Genomic DNA, 21,150 nt, shown 5'->3' with positions numbered 1-21,150 from the left:
TATTCCATGGAGTTTTATTTGAAAAAAAAAAAAGAGCCTTTTTCCTGTATATGTTTCTGTTGAATCCTAGGTACAGATGTCCAAGGATATGGGGCAATTGCAGTTAAGTATGAATAGGAAAGTTGAAATGGTATCTCTGTAAGCTTCTTTAAATTCACAATGGAGATAAAGCTCTGTAAAATGAGCTCTCTCTTCTCTCTAAGGTAGCTAATTATGTGGAAAATAACCAAGACTTTTGTGTTCTTTCTTAGTAGTAATGGCTTAGAATAAGTTGAACCGCCACCCCCAATCCAGGGAGATGTATCCTGCCCTTGTATAACTATATACAGGTTATTTTCAGGTCATGAGAAACAGTCTCACTTGCTTGTAAGTTCACTGGCTCAGGTAAGCAGATGGTCCTTCTACTGCAAGAGAAGAGCAACAAGAAGGTGTGTCCTCAGGGCAGGTTCCTGATTGGTCGGGAGAGAGGGCTCAGAGTTGCGCGCGCCTGTGTTTCCGTGATGTCAGGTGAAAGAATTCTACAATCGTCTATGGGATGATTACTCTTGGATTACCAGGAGCCCACTCCTGTCCTCCGAGGGCCAGGTGTGGTAAGACTAATACTCTAAATGCCTACTAGAGGTGGGGTAAAGGGGACAGGGATTCTGGATCCACACCCATGACTGTGACCAGTGGAGGCTAAAGAAGAGGAAATATGCAATGAGCAATGTTTGTTCCAATAAAATCTTACAGAGAAACTAAGTATAGCAGGTAATAAAACATATATGTATATATATAAATATATATTCTATATATATTGTATGTTATAATTATCTATACATATTTAATCTATATATTTCAGATAAAATGGAGTTTCTTATATTAAAGTGGGGATGGGGAATTAAAGTCCAACCTCTTTGTCTTCTTAGCATCCCAACCCAAGATGGCCCTGCAGGAGGTTCAGGAAAACCCTGGGTCTTCTGTCACCTCCGCATCAAGGAAGCTCATACCCGTGATGAGATTGCACCTCAACAAGTGTCACATCTAAGGTCAGGATTGATCCTTGTGGGTGTGTCTGGGGCGGGGTAGATACGGGGCTTACTTGTCATGGACGGGCAAAGGAGCAGTGCAGAACATCCCGATAACGATAGTCCGGTCTTTTTTCCAAACTCGGTTGGAAGGCTGAAACTTGAGTTTCACCTGGTTTATCTGGCACTGAGGGCTGGGGTGAGCTATGATTCCTTTCCCGTGGCGTTGCTGTCTAGGTCTGTAAGGGAAAGGCAAAGTAACTTACTGCCGCACACGTTTGGCCTTTGCCTCCCCTTGGCTCCTAGGGGCTCCGCGGGTAGCCCGGTGAGTTAGTTCCTGGAAGGTGGGCTCCACGGTCCTCTGCATCACCCTCACCAGCCCCTCGGCCCACACCCTCACAGCTTTGAATGTGATGCAGAAAATAGGTGTTGCTTTTTGAAAGTGAATAAGTGGACCCTGCAGCGAAATAGTAGCCCTTGGATTTTCACATCTGGGAAAGGGTCCTAGTTAGTGAAGAACTGAATTCAGGTTAGGGAAGATCTGAATTCTGATTAGTGAATATCTTCAGTCTCAGGTCCATCTACCTGGAAGTGGAGGCCTCTTCCAGGATGTTCAGTTCCAAGAAGTTTGTGTGAGGACTACTCTATTTTAGACTGAGTATGAAAGTGTAGATGGAAACAAATGAACAAACAAACAACGGGCCTCGAAGCCAGACAGAGCTGCGGTGGAGTCCAGGTGTGGTCTCCTCCCAGCTGTGGCTTTGGAGTCACACAGCCCTAGGTCTAAGCCCCAGCCACCCCCCCATGCCCTGCCCCCTGTGCCCTGCTCTGGCCTGTTCCAGTCCCCTCTGGGCTCAGAAAGAGGGACTGTGAGAAAGAGGGAGAGCCCGGAAGGCGCTGCTTTCCCCTCCGCGGTGGCACTGGGTGTTGTCTAAAGTGAGCATGGTTTCCCTTTCCTTTCTGGCCTCTTCATACTGATGAAATGTCTTCTTTGTGTACTTTCTAACCCAGGATTAGTCATATAGTTTGTTTTGTCCTTTTGAGGAAGATTTGGTAAAACTTTGTTTAAAAGCTGTCCCGTTTTCTTCCCTTCTCTCTCTCTCTTTCTTATTTTTTTTTTTTTTTTTTTTTTTTTTTTAGATTTCAAAAGTGTTTTGAAGTATTTCAGAGGAAAAAATAAGAAGATTATTCACTTTAAGAGTCTGCTTGGATGGAGAGCTTGCAAACTAGAAGGGCTACAAAGGACACTGTGAGTGAGTGGCCTGGGGACTTGGCCCAGGTAAATTTTCTAATTGGAAAGAAATCTTGGGGTTTCACAAAGTTATAGAAAGTAGGGGAAAGACCACACATAAACCCCTTCCCTTCTTTTAAATTTCTGTTCTGCAAGAGGAAACAAGAACCAAGGAATTGAAGATAATCATGTTCTGATAGCCTTCTTCAAAACAATAATGCAAATCTCTTTGGGGAGAAAAAAGAAGGAATCTGTGGATGTCCATTCCGATCACTCAGGGAGCTTCTAACAGTGTAGTGGTTGAAGCCATACCTGGAGATTCTACTGCTACTGGTCTGGAGTGGGGCTTGCTGTCAGTATTCTTTAAAGTTCTCCAGGTGGTTCTAACAAGCAGCCAGAGTTGTGTGTCATTGTCATGATTCCTGCCAGTGTCGGCTCATCTACCAGTGGGCTGGAAAGGTGATAAAAACACCTTTGCAGAAGTAACGTGACCTTGAACTGATCTAATGAAAATTACTCAGCTATAATCTGCAAGGCTCACGTGGGCACCCCAAGATCTGTGTGGGTGTCCTGACTGCCTGCTGTCCTGTGCTGTGCGGCCTGGGTGAGTTGGAGCACTGCCTGGTGGGAGAGTGTCTGGGAGCCCAGACGGGAGCTCCTCCCAGCAGAAACTTGTCTTTCCCTGACAGCAGTTAATATCCATCACTGCAGCCTGAGAAATGTTTCCAAACCCAAATCTGATCCCATCACTCTCTTGTTTAAAATTCCCAGCAGCTCTCCAAACTGCTTTCAGGATAAAACCCCAAATCCCTACCCTGTCCTTCCAGGCGTGGCATGGTCTGACCCTGACTTGCCCCTCCAGCCTCCTCTCCCCATGCCTGGTCCCACTGCTGTCTGCTCCCCATGTCATATCTCACTAACCCCTGGTCTGGGGGGAAGGATCCTCCAAATCCTTCAGATCTCAACTCAAACATTGTTTCTTCACACTTGGTCAGGCTCTATCTTATTTGTTCTCGTAGCCCCTGCCACTGCTGACAATTGTGCATTTCTGTGTATGGGCACTGGTCACGTCCCTGTTTGTGCTCCATCTATCCCCCTGCAAACCACACTTCTCAGGCTCCCCTGCACAGGCGGGACGCTGCTTCAGGCAGTGATTTGGAGGAGCTGCATTTCCTCCCTGCTTCCCACTCCTGCCAATCATTCCCACCCTGCACCGCCCATCCCATTCCTTGTTCTACCAACACCACCTGGCTTTGTCCCTCGAGCTCTGGGGTGGAGTGACTCCTTTTGCTGATCTCTGCATTGCCTCCCCATCCTCCTTTCGGGTTTTCAGTTCTCCCCACACTTTTGTAATTAGCTCTTTGTGTTAATTTCCTTCTATGGGACTGCCTGGCTTGGGCTCTGGTTTCCAGGCTGAGCCCTGACTGAGACAGTGATTTATCTGATTAGTCTGTCTCCTGCTGGCTTGTGAGTAACTAACCAATGACTTTTTTTTTTTTTTTTTTGCAGTACTGCTCTCTCACTGCTGTGGCCTCTCCCATAGCGGAGCACAGGCTCCGGACACGCAGGCTCAGCGGCCATGGCTCACGGGCCCAGCCGCTCCGCGGCATGTGGGATCTTCCCGGACCAGGGCACGAACCCGTGCCCCCTGCATCAGCAGGCGGACTCTCAACCACCGCGCCACCAGGGAAGCCCCCAATGACTTTTTAAAGAAACATGCACCACTGCTGCTGAGTTCCTGTCCCCTGCCAGGCTTGCGGCTCCCTGCAGTTGAGGCTCTCTGCCTGCTTACCTCAAGCCTGGTCTCACCAGCTGCGAGGCCCAAGTGTGACCCAACAAAGAAAGGAAATCAGCCCCAGTTCTAGGGATTGGCACCACTCAGCATCAACCCTGCTGGTCCTCACCTTGCACTCATTTGCTAACTGACCCTCTGCCTGAGAGTCTGTTCTAGAAACCCATCTAGTACTGCCCCCCTCTCCTCCCATCCCTCCGCCCAGGAGTAGGTGCTTCCCAGGCTCTGGCCAGCCCTCCCTGGGCCAATGGCTGAGGCCTTCCTACTTGCTGACATCCCTAATGACCCCTGCCTGGATTCCTGATGCTGTTTCCTATCAGGGACCCAATCCCCAAACTCTCCCCACCTGTTGGGACGTTCCATTACTGCTGTCTGCCTGCTTGTCTGCTATTGTCTGAATACACTATACTTGGACCCAGTACTGATCCTGAACCTGGAACAGTTGCCCAGCCTGTATCTGTGGGTCCATCTGTGGCAGATGCCACCCTCACCCCCCTCCCCAGCTCAGCTGGCTCCACCCACCCATCAGTGATCACGCAGTGCCTGTCCTGGCATATATGTGCATGTATGTAAATGGAAGGAGAGAAGCCAGCCATGTGGGACACTTACGTACATGGTGATCGTGACCGAGGAGGTGACACTGCTGCTAAGGAAGGTGACCGTGATGCAGGTGTCCTGGTTTCTCAGCTTCAGCAAGTAAAACTCCACAAGGCTGTGATGCACTAGGAAACCAAAGCAGAGCAGATAACTGGGCCAGAGGTCAGTGGGTGCAATGCACAAAATGTCCCAGAGAGCAGCAGGGCAGTTGGGAAATCTCGCTCTCGCTCTTAGCAGCTGTGCGACCTGGAGCAGATTACCTGTTGCCGCAGGTTCTCAGCTTCCTCTAGTGTAAATTGGGATAATAAATTACATACCCCACAGGTCTGAATGAGAATTAAATGCGTTAATGCATATAAAGTCCTTAGACAGTGCCTGTGCCTAGGAATCATTCAATACACGAGAGTTTTTATTATTACTTGTAATCCTAGAATGTGCCACTCTTTGGCACTGTGGCACTCTTTGTTACCAACGAGTGACATTATCCTGATGGTGTGATTTTGAAAGAACCAAAAAGGGTCTATCTTATACTAAACAATTAACTCATAAAATAGAGCAACGCCCCTCCCCCCCTTAGCATACCCCCTGTGTCAGGGAACCCACCATGTGTGCAGGAGATGACTACTGCCCTCCCTGTGGTGGCTGGGTGCCTGTGTGGCATCTCCACCTGCTTGGGCAGCACAGACACCGAGGCTCTCAAAGCCGGTATTTTCGACACAGACTGGCTGAGCAGCCTGGTTCACGGTGATGTCCCCAGACCTGCTGCCCCTTTGGCAAGAGAGGTTAAGAAGGGTTACAGCTTCCCCAGCACCCCATCCTTTCCTCACTAAGGGGTAAGCCCATCTGGTGGCACCATGCAGTGACTTCGGTCTCCGAACATTTTCACAGACTCCTTTGGTGGTTGGGACATAGCTAGAGCTCTGCCCTACCTGTACTTTTTCGTTTGTCATGTTTTATGGGTGAACATTGGGAGGAGGGACTAAGTGAATTTAAGGAGAGTCAGCTCTAAGTTGGAGGAGTGATGTGGTCCATCGGGGCTCATGGAGTTAGTAACAGGACTCACTGCCAAGAACCCACAAGAAGACAAGGGAGCGCTACGTGCTCCCCACTCCACAGAGCGAAACGTCAGATGCCACGTCCCTTCTGTCTCTCTTTCTCAGTTGTTTATTATGGATGCAGATTGTTATGTTGATGGACAAGGGCTGAACTGGAGTGGATATTTGCAATGTGGAAAAACGGCTAACTTACATAGCTTTAGGAATTTAATTCTCTGGGCTGAGTTTGATATATTATATCGCTTCTTCCTTTATCAGCATGTATCACTGATTAAGAAAGTTTCCTGAGGTTCTGCTTCTCTCTTCTCTGATTACCCTGAAAGCCCTAGGAGGGCCAGGTCTGCTAACATTTGGTGGGTAGGAGCTGGTAGTGAAATCCGACCTGCTTGGGGACATGACATGGGAAACAGCCCATGAGCCCTGGATGGTTTGCCAGGGGAAATGGGTCCAAGGCCAGGCCTGCTGCTTACTAGTTGTATCGCCTTGCCTAAGTCACTGAACCTCTCTGTGCCTCAGTTCCTTCATCTATAATCAATAACCCTCAACATCACCTCACAGAACATGATGAGGATTAAATGAGGTGATGGGGAGAAAACATTTCGGGTGAAACATTGCTCTACAAGAGAAAAGTAATATTGTGAGAAAAATGATTTTTTGGAGAAGATTCTCTGTCCATTCTGGTGCCTGCCTGGCAGAGGCCAACGGTGACTGCAGGCCAAGAGTGCTGGGTGATGGGAGCTCAGTGCCATGATGGCTTGGGAGTGGGTGAGAGCGGGAGCTGCCAGGTGGGCTACCCGGTGGGTGCCCCGTACCTCCCACCCCCAGGAGAGGATGGGTCCAGCTCTGATGCTCAGAATGGAAGGCTCAGAAGAGGCAGGTCCGCTGAGGTTTTTGAACAGACACAGCCATACTTCTGGGGGAATGGGGAGGGAGTCTCACAACAAAAATGAAACAGTCAGAAAATGTATGGCCTGGTGAATCACCCTTAGCAGGGACCTAAAAATGCCTTTAACTTCCAGGTGTTCCTCAGGCCCCCTGGCTATGCGGACAGAGAGGAGCTGTCGCGAAGCTGCCCTGGAGCTGGAAGTAGAAACGGGATGTCTGGTTCCTGCAGCCCCACCTCCGACCCGGACAAAGTCCTCCCTCAGGCTGACCTAACTGAGAAATACAGCTGAAAAGAACAGGTTCTTGGAAGAGGGGACAGAGACACAAGTATGGAGGCAGATGATGACCTGGAAAAGGTAAAGGTTTTGGAGTCAGAAGACCTGGAGTTGAATGCTGACCTCTTCACCCACCCACGCAGCCTTGGGCACATCACCGCTCGGGGCTGGGTTCTCAGATGAGCTGATACATGTGGAAAGCCCACAGGTGACTCTTGTAACCCACTTTATTCCTAAGAAGTAGCCACGTATTCTCTCTGGCATGAAGTTAGAAACACCCCCACCTCATCTCCCAAATTCTCCCATTGACAGAGGGAAGGGAGTTATTACTTACTGAGTTCCAGTCACTGTGCTGGTGATTGTGTACTATGTATTTTATTTTATCCTCACAATTGATTCTTTGAAATAGGTACTGTTATTTTTCCCATTTTCCACATAAGTCTATAGAGGTTCAGAAAGGTTAAAAAAAACTTGTTCCTGATGACACAGCTGGTAAATGGAGAAGCCGAGATTCAGATCCAGGTCTGGGTGACCACAGAGCCTGAGCTTCGAGCTCTGTCTCACACTTCACCAGGCCCTCTAGTACCAGGAAGGTATAGCCACAAAGACCCCTCCACCAACCAACCAGACACCAGCTGATCAGAAAATCATTTAGAATTAGGTGATCATATAATGTCCCCTCCAAACCAGCATACTTCTATTCTGAACACACAATGAACCAGGATAACAGGATAACAAAATCAGGAAGTATAGTCAACCTAGTTAAGATGCAAATAGCATAGGGAAGGAGGATGGTTCAGCCTGTAATGTATGTCATAGATACTAAGAAGCCCATTTCTCTCACATTAAACATCTCTCACAATCGCTGGCATCTTAGCTTCAATGAAATGCAGTGGTTAGGAGCCATAGTAAACAGCTGGAATATGTATATGAAGGTTCAGTATTCCTCGTGGACCCCGACCTAGGAGGGCTGCCAGAGTGGGAGACACATAGGATGGGCAATAAGGAGGGGGAAATGCATGCAGGAAGGAGAAATCCAAAAGGTACTCCCAAATACCACTCCAGAGAGAAACTACACTGGAAGGCAGGTTTCCATGGTGGGGTGGGGAGGAATGAAGACCAGTGTACCGACAGTAAGGTAAGATGCCGCCAAGTTTTCATCCACAGAGCAGTGGTTTGGGCTAGCTCTGAAAAGTTTTGGTTCTATCTAAGACCAGTAGCTGCTGTCCCCCACCTCTCCCTTCCCATGACATTTTTGCCCCAGGTCTTCACCTCCCACTTCAGCTACCATGCTGGGCTGGACACAGCCCAAGACAGAGCCCTGGACTCAGCTGGACAGCACACTGGCAGAGCTGAGCAGCTCATTTGCCCGCACTCACCGCAATATGGAGCCGTGGAAGTGGTCAGGAGGTAGACCTTCACTTCCTTGGGAAGTGGCTCTATCTTAACACCACCTTGTTCCACCAGTCCTAGAGATAGAGAAGCAAAGACAGCAGAGCCCTGAGGAGGCCATTTCAGGGTTCCACGGCACCCAGCCATGTATCGATTAATTCATGCACCCATTTATTCCACAGACAACTCCACTGTATACTCATGATGCGCCGTGCCCTGCGGTGAGTCCTGGGATACAAGTGACCCCATCCACATGGGAATAAACATACAGGTAGACAACAAATACATTCTGCAGATTGTCTGGCCCATTCCCAGGGAGTATTTATAAGAAATTTGAAATGATGTCTTCAACTTGCAAAACAATCTATATGACAGTTGTTTTAGTGGCGTTTGTATCCTGTGCACTGGAGCACAGGGAGGTGCTTGAGCTGAAGAATAGTGGTTGGCAAGTCAGAGAAGGGCATTCCAGGCAGAAAGTACAGTCTGGGCAAAGGGACACAGGGTGAGGAAACATGAAATACTCTTGGCGGTATAAGGAGTTAGCATCCCTGTGGTGTTTGGAAAAAAGGGAAAGGCTAGTGAGAGATGAGGCGGGGCAGTGTGAAGTGGTTGTTAAACCGTCTGGTCCATCACATCTGTGGGAAACAGTGACATATGCCCGATGAGTAGGAAGTAATATTGATTCGCTTTATTATGGGAAACCACCCCTGCTTTAACATTTTGTCAAGCTGATATTAATTTCATTTCTATAAGCAATGGCAGGCTGCTGCGGTTCTGAGTGGCAGCCAGGAGTGGGAAGTGGGAGAGTGAGGGAGGGGGAAGACCCATTTACACTACCCAGGTGTTTTCCTGGAGCCCTCCACACTGGATGACCCCAGGATTTTCACAGCCATGATCTGCACAGGGTGAGTTGAGGCTGGAGCCTCAGCCTTCCTGAGCCCTTCTCTCCAGACTGGCCTGGATCATCCACGAGTGTGCCCAGGCCACTCGGCAGTTAGGAACCCCTCCAGCCGGCATGAGGTCTCACACCTCTAAGGTGGGCACAGTGTGCCAGCCTTGGGGATTTACAGCCTATCAGGAATTGGAGAATGGCTGGCCTAGCGAGGAAGACCTATGGTGAGCATCGGGTCTGAGAGTGGGTACAGACAATCTGGACTATACCAGTGCTTCTGGAGAGCATCCTGAGGCTGGACTTACCTGCCAGTGCCTGTGTGTGTGTGGGGGGGGGGTTGTGTGCAGAGCCAGTATGGCATCAGGCAGTGGTATAGAGGGTGAGGGGTGGGACGCAGAGAGCTAAACACCACCTTCCAGGTGAGGACAGGCTGAACGACTCATTGCTTAAGTTTTCTTTACCCTGCTCGGGTAGACCTCTTGACCATAGGAGATCAGGACTTAAAGAGGTGACAAGATTTGAACTTTCCCCAAACTGTCAAAGGAAGCCAAAGGGGTAGCGTTTACCGATCCTTGGACAGGAAAGCAGAAAAGGGTTGAAACAATCCAGACAGTGTCCAGCAAGGAAGACCTTGTAGCTGGTACAAGGAAAGGCCATCAATGGACAGGAATTCTCCAGGGCACTGATGTAGATGTGCACAGCCCTCATGTGATCACAGATCAGATAACTGTAGCCTGAACAGGGCAAAAAGAACACAACGAAGGTTTCAGTTCAAGACAAATGGAAACTCCCTCCATGCTACTTACAGGCTATAAATACGTGGGATGTCCCTGGAGCCACATTTTAAAAATATTAATGAACATGGTTACTACACTCTCACTTTTCTTTTTAACTTTCCTGGGTAACTTAGTTAATTTACCAAGAAAATTGTTTACATACACACCCATTCTTCCACGATCATAAAAACTCTCTTTAAGAAAATGGGAACATACAGAGAGCTGGCGATCCCAACCCTCCCTCTCAAAACGGATATCTGTCTGCACATTTTTACCTTCTTCAGCATCACCCACACAACCAATTTTTTACAACCTCATTATATACAACCCAGCAACAAGACAATCAAGGGAGTCCCCGGCAGTTCACAGTCCATCAATGAAAGCCAATGCGTTAGACCTTCAAGATGGCAGAGTAAGACACGGAGATCAACTTCCCCCCCACAAATACATCAAAAATACATCTACATGTGGAACAACTCCTGTAGAACACCTACTGAACACTGGCAGAAGACCTCAGACTTCCCAAAAGGCAAGAAACTCCCCACGTACCTGGGTAGGGCAAAAGAAAACAGAAAAAACAGAGACAAAAGAATAGGGATAGGACCTGCCCCTTGGGAATGGATCTGTGAAGGAGGAAAGGTTTCCACACACTAGGAAGCCCCTTCACTGGAGGAGACAGAGGGTGGTGGGAGGGGAAGCTTTGGAGCCACAGAGGAGAGCACAGCCACAGGGGTGCAGAGGGAAGAGTGGAGAGATTCCTGCACAGAGGATCGGTGCTGACCAGCACTCACCAGCCCGAGAGGCTTGTCTGCTCACCCGCCAGGACGGGTCAGGGCTGGGAGCTGAGGCTCAGGCTTAGGTCAGATCCCAGGGAGAGGACTGGGGTTGGCTGCGTGAACACAGCCTGAAGGGGCTAGTGCACCACAGCTAGCCGGGAGGGAGTCCGGGAAGAAGTCTGGAACTGCCTAAGAGGCAAGAGACCATTGTTTCGGGGTGCACGAGGAGAGGGAATTCAGAGCACCGCCTAAACGAGCTCCAGAGACGGGCGCGAGCCTCGGCTATCAGCACAGACCCCAGAGACGGGCATGAGACGCTAAGGCTGCTGCTGCCGCCACCAAAAAGCCTGTATGCAAGCACACGTCACTATCCACACCTCCCCTCCCGGGAGCCTGTGCAGCCCGCCACTGCCAGGGTCCCGTGATCCAGGGACAAATTCCCTGGGAGAACACATGGTGCACCTCAGGCTGTTGCAGTGTCACACTGGCCTCTGCTGCTACAGGCTCACCCTGCATTCCAATTATAACTACTGTACCCCTCCCTCCCCACAGCATGAGACAGCCAGAGCCCCCTAATCAGCCGCTGCTTCATCCCCTCCTGTCTGGGCAGGGAACAGATGCCTGAGGGCGACCTACATGCAGGGCCAAAACCAAAGCTGAACCCCAGGAGCTGTGCAAACAGAAAGGGAAATTTCTCTGTGCAGCCTCAGCAGCAGAAGATTAAATCCCCACAATCAACTTGAGGTTCCCTACATCTGTGGAATACCTGAATAGACAACGAATCAACAAAAAATTGAGGCGGTGGACTTTGGGAGCAACTGTAGACTTGGGGTTTGCTGTCTGTGACTGATTTGTTTCTGATTTTTATATTTATCTTAGTATAGATTTTAGCACTTGTTATCATTGGTGGATTTGTTTATTGATTTTGTTGCTCTCTTGTTTTTATTATTATTTTATTATTACTTTTTAAAAATATATTTTTTTATTTTATTATTATTTCTTTCTTTCTTTTTTTCTCCCTTTTCTTCTGAGGTGTGTGGCTGACAGGGTCTTGGTGCTCTGGTCTGGTGTCAGGCCTGAGCCTCTGAGGCGGGAGAGCTGAGTTCAGGACACTGGACCACCAGAGACCTCCTGACCCCACGTAATATCAATCGGTGAGAACTCTCCAAGAAATCTCCATCTCAATGCTAAGACCCAGTTCCACCCAACAGAGCTGGGCATAGCATAGGGCATCCAGCAAGCTCCAGTGCTGGACGCCCCATGCCAAACAACTAGCAAGACAGGAACAAAACCCAACCCATTAGCAGAGAGGCTGCCTAAAATCATACTAAGTTCACAGACACCCCAAAACACACCACCGTACACAGCCTTGCCCACCAGAAAGACAAGATCCAGCCCCACTCACCAGAACACAGGCACCAATCCCGTCCACAAGGAAGCCTACACAAGCCACTGGACCAACCTCACCCACTGACCATAGACACCAAAAACAACAGGAACTATGTACCTGCAGCCTGCAAAAAGGAGACCCCAAACACAGTAAGTTAAACAAAATGAGAAAACAGGTATATGCAGCAGATGAAGGAGCAAGGTAAAAACCCTCCAGACCAAACAAATGAAGAGGAAACAGGCAGTCTACCTGAAAAAGAATTCAGAGTAATGATAGTAAAGATGATCCAATATCTTGGAAATAGAATGCAGAAAATACAAGAAACATTTAACAAGGAACAAGAAGAACTAAAGAGCAAACAAACAATAATGAACAACACAATAAATGAAATTTAAAATTCCCTAGAAGGAATCAATAGCAGAATAACTGAGGCAGAAGAACGGATAAGGGACCTGGAAGATAAAATAGTGGAAATAACTACTGTAGAGCAGAATAAAGAAAAAAGAATGAAAAGAATTGAGGACGGTCTCAGAGACCTCTGGGACAACATTAAATGTGCCAACATTCGAATTATAGGGGTACCAGCAGAAGACAAAAAAAAAAAAGGTCTGAGAAAATATATGAAGAGATTATAGTTGAAAACTTCCCTAATATGGGAAAGGAAATAGTTAAGTCCAGGAAGTGCAGAGAGTCCCATACAGGATAAATCCAAGGAGAAACACACCAAGACACATACGAATCAAATTATCAAAAATTAAATACAAAGAAAAAATATTAAAAGCAGCAAAGGAAAAGCAACAAATAACATACAAGGGAATCCCCATAAGGTTAACAGCTGATCTGTCAGTAGAAATTCTGCAAGTCAGAAGGGAGTGGCAGGACATATTTAAAGTGATGAAAGGGAAAAACCTACAACCAAGATTACTCTACCCAGCAAGGATCTCATTCAGATTTGATGGAGAATTAAAATCTTTACAAACAAACAAAAGTTAAGAGAATTCAGCACCACCAAACCAGCTCTACAACAAATGCTAAAGGAACTTCTCTAGGTAGGAAACACAAGAGAAGGAAAAGACCTACAATAACAAACCCAAAGCAATGAAGAAAATGGTAATGGGAACATATGTATCGATAATTACCTTAAATGTAAATGGATTAATTGCTCCAACCAAAAGACATAGACTGGCTGAATGGATACAAAAACAAGACCTGTATATATGCTGTCTACAAGAGACCCACTTCAGACCTACAGACACATACAGACTGAAAGTGAGGGGTTGGAAAAAGATATTCCATGCAAATGGAAATCAAAAGAAAGCTGGAGTAGCCATTCTCATATCAGACAAAATAGACTTTAAAATAAAGCCTATTACAAAAGACAAAGAAAGACACTACATAATGATCAAGGGATCAATCCAAGAAGAAGATATAACAATTGTAAATATTTATGCACCCAACATAGGAGCACCTCAATACATAATGCAAATGCTAACAGCCATAAAAGGGGAAACAGACAGTAACACAATTGTAGTAGGGGACTTTAACACCCCACTTTCACCAATGGACAGATCATCCAAAATAAAAATAAATAAGGAAACACAAGCTTTAAATGACACATTAAACAAGATGGACTTAATTGATATTCATAGGATATTCCATCCAAATACAACAGAATACACTTTCTTCACATGTGCTCATGGAACATTCTCCATGATAGATCACATCTTGGGTCACAAATCAAGCCTTGGTAAATTTAAGAAAATTGAAATTGTATCAAGTATCTTTTCCAATCACAATGTTATGAGACCAGATATCAATTACAGGGAAAAAAATGTAAAAAAGACAAACACATGTAGGCTAAACAATATGCTACTGACTAACCAAGAGATCACAGAATAAATCAAAGAGGAAATCAAAAAATACCTAGAAACGAATGACAATGAAAGCACGATGATCCAAAACCTATGGGATGCAGCAAAAGCAGTTCTAAGAGGGAAGTTTATAGCAATACAATCCTACCTCAGGAAACAAGAAAAATCTCAAATTAACATCCTAACCTTACACCTAAAGCAATTAGAGAAAGAAGAGCAAAAAAACCCCAAAGTTAGCAGAAGGAAAAAAATCATAAAGATCAGATCAGAAATAAATGAAAAAGAAATGAAGGAAACAATGGCAAAGATCAATAAAACTAAAAGCTGGTTCTTTGAGAAGATAAACAAAATTGATAAACCATTAACCAGATTCATCAAGAAAAACAGGGTCAAGACTCAAATCAACAGAATTAGAAATGAAATAGGAGAGGTAACAACTGACACTGCAGAAATACAAAGAATCATGAGGGATTACTACACGCAACGCTATGCCAATAAAATGGACAACCTGGAAGAAATGGACAAATTCTTAGAAAAAGTATAAACAGACCAATCACAAGCACTGAAATTGAAACTGTGATAAAAAATCTTCCAACAAACAAAAGCCCAGGACCAGATAACTTCACAGGTGAATTCTATCAAACATTTAGAGAAGAACTAAGACCTATCCTTCTCAAACTCTCCCAAAATATAGCAGAGGGAGGAACACTCCCAAACTCATTCTACAAGGTCACCATCACCCTTATACCTAAACCAGACAAAGATGTCACAAAAAAAGAAAACTACAGACCAATATGACTGATGAACATAGATGCAAAAATCCTCAATGAAATACTTGCAAACAGAATCTAACAGCACATTAAAAGGATCATACACCATGATCAAGTGGGATTTATCCCAGGAATGCAAGGATTCTTCAGTATATGCAAATCAACCAATGTGATACACGATATTAACAAATTGAAGGAGAAAAACCATATGGTCATCTCAATAGATGCAGAGAAAGCTTTTGACAAAACTCAACACCCATTTATGATAAAAACCCTGCAGAAAGTAGGCATAGAAGGAAATTTCCTCAACATAATAAAGGCCATATATGACAAACCCACAGTCAACATCGTCCTCAATGGTGAAAAGCTGAAAGCATTTACACTAAGATCAGGAACAAGACAAGTTTGCCCACTCTTACCACTCTTATTCAACATAATTTTGGAAGTTTTAGCCACAGCAATAAGAGAAGAAAAAGAAATAAAAGGAATCCGTATTGGAAAAGAAGAAATAAAACTGTCACTATTTGTAGATGACATGATACTATACATAGAGAGCCCTAAAGATGCTACCAGAAAACTACTAGAGCTAATCAATGAATTTGGTAAAATAGCAGGATACAAAATTAATGCACAGAAATCTCTGGCATTCCTATACACTAATGATGAAAAATCTGAAAGAGAATTTAAGGAAACACTCCCATTTACCACTGCAACAAAAAGAATAAAATACCTAGGAATAAACCTACCTAAGGAGACAAAAGACCTGTATGCAGAAAACTATAAGACACTGATGAAAGAAATTAAAGATGATACAAACAGATGGGAGACATACCATGTTCTTGGATTGGAAGAATCACCATTGTGTAAATGACTATACTTCCCAAAGCAATCTACAGATTCAAAGCAATCCCTATCAAACTATCAATGGCATTTTACACAGAACTAGAACAAAAAAATTCACAATTTGTATGGAAACACAAAAGACCCCAAATAGCCAAAGCAATCTTGAGAAAGAAAAACAGAGCTGGAGGAATCAGGCTCCCTGACTTCAGACTATACTACAAAGCTACAGTAATCAAGACAGTATGGTAGTGGTACAAAAACAGAAATATGGATCAATGGTACAGGATAGAAAGCCCAGAGATAAACTCACACACATATGGTCACCTTTTTTTGATAAAGGAGGCAAGAGTATACAATGGAGAAAAGACAGCCTCTTCAATAAGTGATGTTGGGAAAACTGGACACCTACATGTAAAAGAATGAAATTAGAACACTCCCGAACACCATACACAAAAATAAACTCAAAATGGATTAAAGACCTAAATATAAGGGCAGACACTATAAAACACTTTGGGGAAAACATAGGCAGAACACTCTATGACAAAAATCACAGCAAGATCCTTTTTGACCCATCTCCTAGAGAAATGGAAATATAAACAAATGGGACCTAATGAAACAAAAGCTTTTGCACAGCAAAGGAAACCATAAACAAGACGAAAAGAGAACCCTCAGAATGGGAGAAAATATTTGCAAACAAAGCGACTGACAAAGGATTAATCTCCCAAATATACAAGCAGCTCATGCAGCTCAATATCAAAAAAACAAACAACCCAATCCAAAAATGGGTAGAAGACCTAAGTAGATATTTCTCCAAAGTAGATATACAGATTGCCAACAAACACATGAAAGGATGCGCAACATCATTAATCATTAGAGAAATGCAATCAAAACTACAATGAGGTATCACCTCACACTGGTCAGACTGGCCATCATCAAAAAATCTACAAACAATAAATGCTGGAGAGGGTGTGGAGAAAAGAGAACCCTCTTGCACTTCTGGTGGGAATGTAAATTGATACAGCCACTGTGGAGAACAGTATGGAGGTTCCTTAAAAAACTAAAAGTTTAACTACCATATGACCCAGGAATCCACTACTGGGCATATACCCTGAGAAAACCATAATTCAAAAAGAGTCGTGTACCACAATGTTCATTGCAGCTCTATTTACAATAGCCAGGACATGGAAGCAACCTACTTGTCCATCGACAGATGAATGGATAAAGAAGATGTGGCACATATATACAATGGAATATTACTCAGCCATTAAAAGAAACAAAAATTGAGTTATTTGTAGTGAGGTGGATGGACCTGGAGTCTGTCATACAGAGTGAAGTAAGTCAGAAAGAGAAAAACAAATATCATATGCTAACATATATATATGGACTCTAAAAAAAAAAAAAAGGTTCTAATGAACCTAGGGCAGGACAGGAATAAAGACGCAGACGTAGAGAATGGACTCAAGGACACAGGGAGGGGAAAGGGTAAGCCTGGACGAAGTGAGAGAGTGGCATGGACATATATACACTACCAAATGTAAAATAGATAGCTAGTGGGAAGCAGCTACATCACACAGGGAGATCAGCTCGGTGCTTTGTGACCACCTAGAGGGGTGGGATAGGGAGTGTGGGAGTTAGACGCAAGAAGAAGGAGGGGATATGGGGATATATGTGTACATATAGGTGATTCACTTTGTTATATAGCAGAAACTAACACAACGTTTTAAAGCAATTATACTCCAATAAAGATGTTAAAAAAAAAAGAAAGGGGAAGGGTTGGTGTGTAAGCACATTCATTGTATTATTATTAACAACAATAATAAAAATTGGAACCCACCTAAAAAAAAAAAAAAGAAAGCCAGGGTGTTGAGGTTCACCTCACCAAGTGACTGATACACTGAATTTGCCAAATGTCCCAATATAACAGACACTTGGTTTTCTGGTTATTGTTGTTGTTGACTATTTTATTTTATTTTATTTTTATACAGCAGGTTCTTATTAGTTATCTATTTTATACATATTAGTGTATATATGTCAATCCCAGTCTCCCAGTTCATCACACCACCACCACCACCACCCACCCCCACTTTCCCCCTTTTGTTGACTATTTTAAAATTTGTAATAATTCACACTGAATGAATTTGCTGGGGCTAAGAGGTCTATAATGAGCCATAACTCCAGGGTTTAGGGTCTTCAGACTCTTCTTTCACCTTGGGACCCCCTCTCTGGGACCAGAACCAAGTCTGAGCTGCTTGCTGACTTTCCTTTCCCCCAGAGTTGGAACACTGTCTATGGCCGACCTCCTTCTAGCTATAACAGGGAGCTGGGAGACACAGATTGTGTCTTCCCTTCTCAGATTGTGTTATGAAGAAAAAAAAGTGGCCAATTAAAATGCCAAAGAAATTTTCAAAAGCCATTAAAATCAAACCATCCCATCTGATCGGAATTGCTGAAAAATTCTATGAATTGTTAAAAGAAACATGTTTTTGGAAAATCAGTAAAGTTGGTAAGTTTGGATTAGTGGTTACTCAACACAGTGGTCAAAAGAATCCTTAAAATGTTAAAATTTTGGTAAAGCAGGAAAAGGTTAAAAACATAGTAATCAAAAATCAAAATGAAATTCCCATATGAAATGTTGATAGGTTGGCTATATTCATAAGAATATAAGAAGACTACACAATCCTTAACGCTTAGCTGCTTTTTTTTTTTTTTTTTTTTTTTTTTTTTTTTTGCGGTACGCGGGCCTCTCACTGCTGTGGCCTCTCCCATAGCGGAGCACAGGCTCCGGACGCGCAGGCTCAGTGGCCATGGTTCACGGACCCAGCCGCTCCACGGCATGTGGGATCTTCCCGGACCGGGGCAGGAACCCACGTTCCCTGCATCGGCAGGCGGACTCTCAACCACTGTGCCACCAGGGAAGCCCCAACGCTTAGCTTTTGATAAATTTAAAATTATGCTAAGAATATATTCAATTAATATTTCCAAAAAGAACATTCCAGAAGAATACATTTAGAAGAGAAGAAATGCATATTCACTGAATGTATCCAAGAAGATTATCTTGAAAGCAATTTTAGAGAACTTAAATTTAGTTAGTTTGGGGAAATGGTCATGCACTGAATTGATCCTTCAGCTAGCTAGCTTTGGGCACATCAGTCTGTTTCTGCCACAGCGAGGTTCTGCAGAGGATGTAGCTACTGTGGACTCTGCCACAAAGTGGGGCCCAGGAAGAAGAGAAGTTATTGGCTTGAGTGACGTTGGATCACAGCAGGGCCTAAGAAGTGGGGAGGGAGCCTAAATATGGAGCAGGCTTTTAATTTCAGGCACTCCTCCCCTAGAATACCTGGGCTCCAAAGACATCCATTTAATAAGTGCTGAGTAAGCTTGATGGGACACAGCAAAGGATACTGTAAGGAAGACCCCCTATGGCCCATACACTGGCTGACTCAACACGAAGCCTGTTGGTAAATTCCAGTCTCTGGGGCAGCCATACATCAACTCTCTCTGGCTTTCTGACCTGCAGAAATGGAGGTGGGACAGCCGGGTTGGTCTTGGCCTCCGTTGACGTAGTAGTCCACATGTCCAACAGGAATCCGAATACCCAAATCTGCAAGGAGGCAGAACCCCGTTACCCACTTACTGCAGGGGCCTATTTTCCAGGTCCCATAGCAGGGTCCACCGGCAGCAGAGCCTGAGGTCTGACCTTGGGGGCCCACCCCCTCTCTGTGCTGAATGGGTGCCCACTTCATTCCTAAGTGCTGGGAGACTACAGAACTAGCCCTCAGATGGTTTTCTAAACAGGTTTTGCCGTGCTGAAAGGAAGCTAAGAATACATTTATAAGAAGATACTCATATTTGCCTAATAAAATCAAGAAAAATATCCCTTAATATAAGTTTTTATGAATCAGTAAATGTTATAATAAGTTCGGTAAATTTCCTTGTTGAATACTTTCTATTTTGCTTCAAGTGATAGTTCAGATATGTGTGTGTGGGACCACATTTCCAGTCTCCCACATATTTTTGTGCTTTCATGACTGAGCAGAAATATAATCTGGCTACAAAGAGATGAGTTTGAGAGGCTGTAGCCTGCATCTCATCGTTGTGACTGTATCTGACCCCTCAGACTTGGTCAGATTCAGCTGCCAAAGACCCTGATTTTCTTGTTCATATTATCTATCACAGCTGTAAGCAACTGAGCGTGTATTACTTGCTTAACGTCATCTATCCAGGGGTTAAGTGATGACCTAGAATTCATCCTCTCCCATCATCTGTCGGGTCAGCTCTACCTCCAAAATATATTTTGAGTCTTTCTACTTCTCTCCATCTCTACTGCCACCACCTTTGATCGTGCCACTATTGTGCCCCTCACCCAGGCCAGCACTGCAAACACCCTCCAGTGAGCCTTCCCTTACTGCCCACTGGCAGTCCATTCTCTGCCCAGCAGCCAGAGTATTCTTTTAAGGAAATCCAAATCGCCGTCCTCTCCTCACTGATCATAGAATAAAATTTAAACTCCTCGCCATGTCCAGCCTGGTCCTGCTCCCTTTTCTCAGCACATCACTCACTGCGCTCTAACCACGTGGCTCTTCTGCCTGTCCCCACCCACAAGGCTTTCATTTTGGCTGTCCTCTCCCCCTAGAGTGTTCTTCTCCCCGTTCTTTCCAGTACCGGCTCATTCTCATCCAAAAAGTCTCACCTCAAATATCACCTCCTTGGCCATTATCTTGACTCCTCGCTTGTATGTAAGCTCCACCACGGCAGGGCCTTTACCCGTCTTTTTTCCTGCTGTATCCCCAACACCAGCACAGTACCTGGCACACGTTAGTGCCAAATACTTATTTATTGAACAAATTAGTGAACGAATGCTTGCCGACTAGCTTGTAAGTTCCATGTGGGCAGGGATCTTATTTGGTGCCTTGTGCATTGTAGTATCCTCAGTGCCTGCTACATAGATCATAAAGACCGACTGAACAAATGGAATGCCTTTTTTTTTAAATCACATTAGGAAGTGGCTCCAACTTTGAAGGGGACTGAGAGGCCTAGCACAGGTAATCAGGGACCCATGAATCACCTATTTAGCAAATTTAGGAATATAAGGCGTTAACCTTGTTAATTGACATGTTTAATTAACTTAATAGCTAAGCAGAGGGCTATGGGCTTTGGTTTCCTATCTGTGAAATGGAGGTGGCAAAGAGGGTTGAATAATATGATTGCATGAGTTTCTTCCAGAATCCTGAATCCGTGAGTCTTGAATGCTAAAAGAAGGCTTCTAGCCAAATGGAATGACACATGGCCATCTCTCAGTTGAACTGCAAACTCTTCTGGTCAGAGACAAATGTAATTTCTTCTTGTATCCAACACACTGAGCATGGGGCCTGGCACCAGACTCTGTGGGTGTTTGACGTCGAGTAGAAATGAGGAGGAGTGGCCGCTGGTCAGAAGAGCTTAATTTGGTCACGATGGATTCAGAGCTGGGGGTTCTTGACTGTGCCACTCATTACTGGAGAGGGCAATTCTCATTCTTCACTAGACTGAGGGCTGGCCTTATCCTCTGGGGAGGAGGGAAGTCCTGATAGGTCTGAGTACCTGCCCCAGGAGTGGAAT

The 21,150-nt window shown here is 45.0% G+C and overlaps 1 protein-coding gene across 1 annotated transcript in view; it reads right to left on the bottom strand.

Moving 5' to 3' along the window:
* The window catches only part of PLA1A (phospholipase A1 member A), a 32,720-nt gene continuing 11,570 nt past the window's right edge, over positions 1–21,150 (bottom strand). Inside the window, 6 exon segments of the mRNA XM_060010708.1 lie at positions 1–404; positions 1,082–1,246; positions 4,644–4,752; positions 8,222–8,311; positions 9,693–9,860; positions 19,064–19,181. Of these exon segments, the coding sequence (XP_059866691.1) occupies positions 320–404; positions 1,082–1,246; positions 4,644–4,752; positions 8,222–8,311; positions 9,693–9,860; positions 19,064–19,181 (735 nt within the window). The 3' untranslated portion in view covers positions 1–319.

This window comes from Delphinus delphis, chromosome 4 (genome assembly GCF_949987515.2).
Source record: "Delphinus delphis chromosome 4, mDelDel1.2, whole genome shotgun sequence".
In the NCBI taxonomy this organism is placed as follows: domain Eukaryota; kingdom Metazoa; phylum Chordata; class Mammalia; order Artiodactyla; family Delphinidae; genus Delphinus; species Delphinus delphis.
The sequence above is the reverse complement of the archived record's forward strand: the minus strand, read 5'-3'. Positions and strand labels throughout refer to the sequence as shown.